Consider the following 3,295-nt stretch of genomic DNA (forward strand, 5'->3'; position numbering starts at 1 on the left):
GACTGTCTTGGAAAATCCAGGACAGATGGTCTGTTCGTTGTAGGTATAGGGAATGAAAAGACAGCTTTTATGGGCCTGAGGAAGAAGGGAGGGAGGCAGAGAGGGAGAGAGGATTCATACAGATGACCCTTCCTCTTTCCTCCTTCCTCCCTCAGCCTGGTTCTGACCATGTCTGTTAAGGTTTCTCCTGGCCTCAGATTCTCTCTCTCTATAATCTCCTTGTCTAGGGATCCCCCGTAGGGTCTCTCTAGGTTTGAGCCCCTCTCTGTGGGATTTTTCTGGGTTGTAGATACAATTTGGAGGGTCCCTCTCTATTTGGATGACCCTTGTGGGGTTTCTACACCCAGGGCTCCTTGTGCTGTGTTTCTCTGAGTCTAGGGTCCCCTTTGTAGGGTGTCTCTCAGGGCCAATAAAGAATCAGAGCCAACACTTCCAACTGTTCCATGCTTTGCTCCATCTAAGGTTTTCCTTTACTTTCTCTCTCATAGACCACATCACAGACCTGCTGCCACCACCAATCTCAGCTTGCTTTTTTTTTTTAAATCTTCTGGGGCCCAGAGGCCTGCTATGGGTTGTTCCTATCCTTCTCTATTTAGGTCTCTCCCTGGAAACCCAACTACTCCCCTCCTCCTCCAAGTGGCAAGATTGCCAGCCTGGGTGTTGGTAGGAGAAAAGCTGGTGCCCTCAGATAGTCAGTCCTGTGCCTGCTGAATTTAAGAGAGGTTCCCACCCTGCCCCCCACCTCAAACTTTGTCAGTCTGTCTATTCTGTCAGGGCCAGGAGTCTAGTGGGCCTGAGGAAGCCAGACAGAGTCCTTCGTGAGCTAAGATATATAAGTTATGAGTTCTAGATTCAGAGAACCAGAGGGTTAAAGCTGGTAGGGACCTAACGTCATCATGCTGACAACACTGTGATCCCCTTCATCGTCCTGGGGCAAGTTGGGAAAAAGGCCGACACAAATGCTGGTGGTTGTCCTACTTTTTTTTTATTATTTTTTAGAGCTGTTTTTATTAAATAGCCGGTTTATAAAGTCAGACCAGTACTGTGACTTATTGGGGGAATATGGAATTAGTGCCTGTATCACTGACAGTTCCCCTCAGTTACATCTTGAAGAGAAGGGAAAGGCAGTGCACTAAACACAACACAAATCTCAACAGGGCTCAGTTTAAGTACAACACCCTAGTTCCCTTCTGCCCTTTTCACTCCACAACTTTAAATGACATGTCTGTGGGCTAGAGTCCCCATCCAAGTAGGTAAGATAGGGGCTCTGTGGTTTCCATTTCTAACATCATAAATGCCCCCTCCCACAACCCCACTAACCTATTTAGGATAAAACTGACTTTGAAAGAGGGTAAAAAATAACCATGATCAAAAACAAGCTGGGGTAAAGAGGAAGTGACACAGCCAGAGGAAAATTATGTGGATTCAACTCCATAAAAAAGCTATTGGAGAGGGAAAGAGGGCCTCATGGAACTTTTGTTCTACAACAGACCAGAGGGATAAGCTCAGGAAGGCTCTCCAGACACACATTTCAAGAATTCTGGGCACAATGTTATCAATGCTGTCCAGTGCTGCTGTGTCTCCTGCCCTGGGGGGCAGGATTCTCCTAGTGAAGCCATGTTGGCTATGGCTCTCCCCAAATTCAGTCAGAGGGTGCTCTCTAGTGTATTGTAGTTATCCTTAAAACTCTTCAGCTCTAGGAAGTGCTTGGCTCTTTTACTCTTCTGGTTGGAGGGCAGATAGGTGACCTGGATAGTCGTTGGGGAGGAAACTTCAGGGGACTGTGTTAGATCCTTAGCTGCCGACTGGTGCTGCCGCTGGGAGCTCCCACCACGGGCTTTGACAGCGACAGCCAGTTCACTCAGTGCTTCCTGATAGTGTAGATATTCAGTCTGGCCAAACAAGCCAGTTCCATATCGAGCTGTCTCATAGCCATCTAGCAGGGTATCAATGAAAGCTTTGCGGACACCCTTGAAGGGGGTACTCGTGTTTCGAAGCTCCAGCAGATAGGAGTGGAAGTTCTTGCCCATCAGGGAATGAGGATGCCGGCCTTCTGAATGGAATGGGATCTCCGAGGCACGAATGGCATCCAATGCTTTCATCCTGTACAGGTAATTGTAGCAACGTTGATTTCCTGGTGTCTCCAGCTGCAAGAGTCTGGCATCATCCTCTTCAAGGAGCTGGGGTTCATACTTTACATCCTGAACCTTGGATAATCGGATGTCAATCTCTTCCTTCAGATCCTTGGGAGCGTTGTGCCCCACAGGGACGTGAGGGCCTCTTCGAGGCTTCATAGCAAAACGCATGATCTGCCTCTTCACAAAAATGAACAACAGCACAAATACCAAGCTCCCATAGGCCATCACCAGCACGACATTCACCCCAGACAACCAGTTACTGCTGGACGCCGTGGCCTCCTTCCAGCTTCGTTAGCTCAGGCTCCGTAGTAGCGACAGCCCCAGGGCTCTTTGGTGCTGTTTGGCCATTTCCTTATGGGGGAAGCCAAAGCTGGGCCCTGTCGGAAAACATGGCGGCCAGGGGGAGCGCGGGGGTACCGGGGCGGGGGGGAGGGGGTACTGACTGGTTGTCCTACTTTAAAGGGGGAGGGTACAGTAGAGTAGGGAAATTGGACGAATGGAAGGGGACAGAGGCATTTTATAGTACTGGACTTGGAGTTAGGCAGGACCTGAGTAGGAGGCCTATCTTTGACTTTTACCATCTGCATGACCATGGGAAAGTCATTTAACCTCTCTGAAACTCAATTTTCTCATCTATAAAATGTGAATAATATTTGTACTACCTAGCTCCCAGAGCCATTGAGAAGATAAAATGATATGCCCTAAAATGTCATCCTGGGGCTGATCCTGTTTAAGATATAGATCTTGGCATAAGGGATAGGGATGGGAGATAGTCAGCAAAGGACAGTCCCCGTCCTCAGGAAGCTCACAGTGTAAAGGGGGAAGACAACAGACAAAAAGGAGAGGAAAAGTCGGGGGTGGAAAGGTCTCCTGTGAGGGAAGCTGAGGATGAAGTTCTGTAGCCAGTTGAGAGATGACTAAACTGGCTGGCCTGGGCCATCTTAATGCAGGATCTAGGAGGACCTCTCTGATGTCCATTTTCCACCTTCTCCAATCAGAGGGAGGGAGGGACTGCAGGAGCAGGGGGATGGGAAGGGAGAAGGGGACTGAGGAAGTGTAAAGGAACAGGGATAGGACCAGATCTACAAAGTCTCTTCTAGCTCTGACATGCTGTGATCTGTGACCTGAAATCCGACAGAGTACCACTATGGTTCCTG

The 3,295-nt window shown here is 48.9% G+C and overlaps 1 protein-coding gene across 1 annotated transcript; it reads right to left on the reverse strand.

The window, feature by feature from the left end:
• Positions 1-988: 988 nt before the first annotated feature.
• On the reverse strand, positions 989-2,428 carry LOC118847606 (protein C1orf43 homolog). Its single transcript, XM_036756149.1, has one exon. It carries the CDS (start codon positions 2,361-2,363, stop codon positions 1,647-1,649), a length of 717 nt encoding a protein of 238 aa, XP_036612044.1. The 5' UTR covers positions 2,364-2,428; the 3' UTR covers positions 989-1,646.
• Between the last annotated feature and the right edge of the window lie 867 nt (positions 2,429-3,295).

This window comes from Trichosurus vulpecula, chromosome 4 (genome assembly GCF_011100635.1).
Source record: "Trichosurus vulpecula isolate mTriVul1 chromosome 4, mTriVul1.pri, whole genome shotgun sequence".
NCBI classification, from domain to species: Eukaryota; Metazoa; Chordata; class Mammalia; order Diprotodontia; family Phalangeridae; genus Trichosurus; species Trichosurus vulpecula.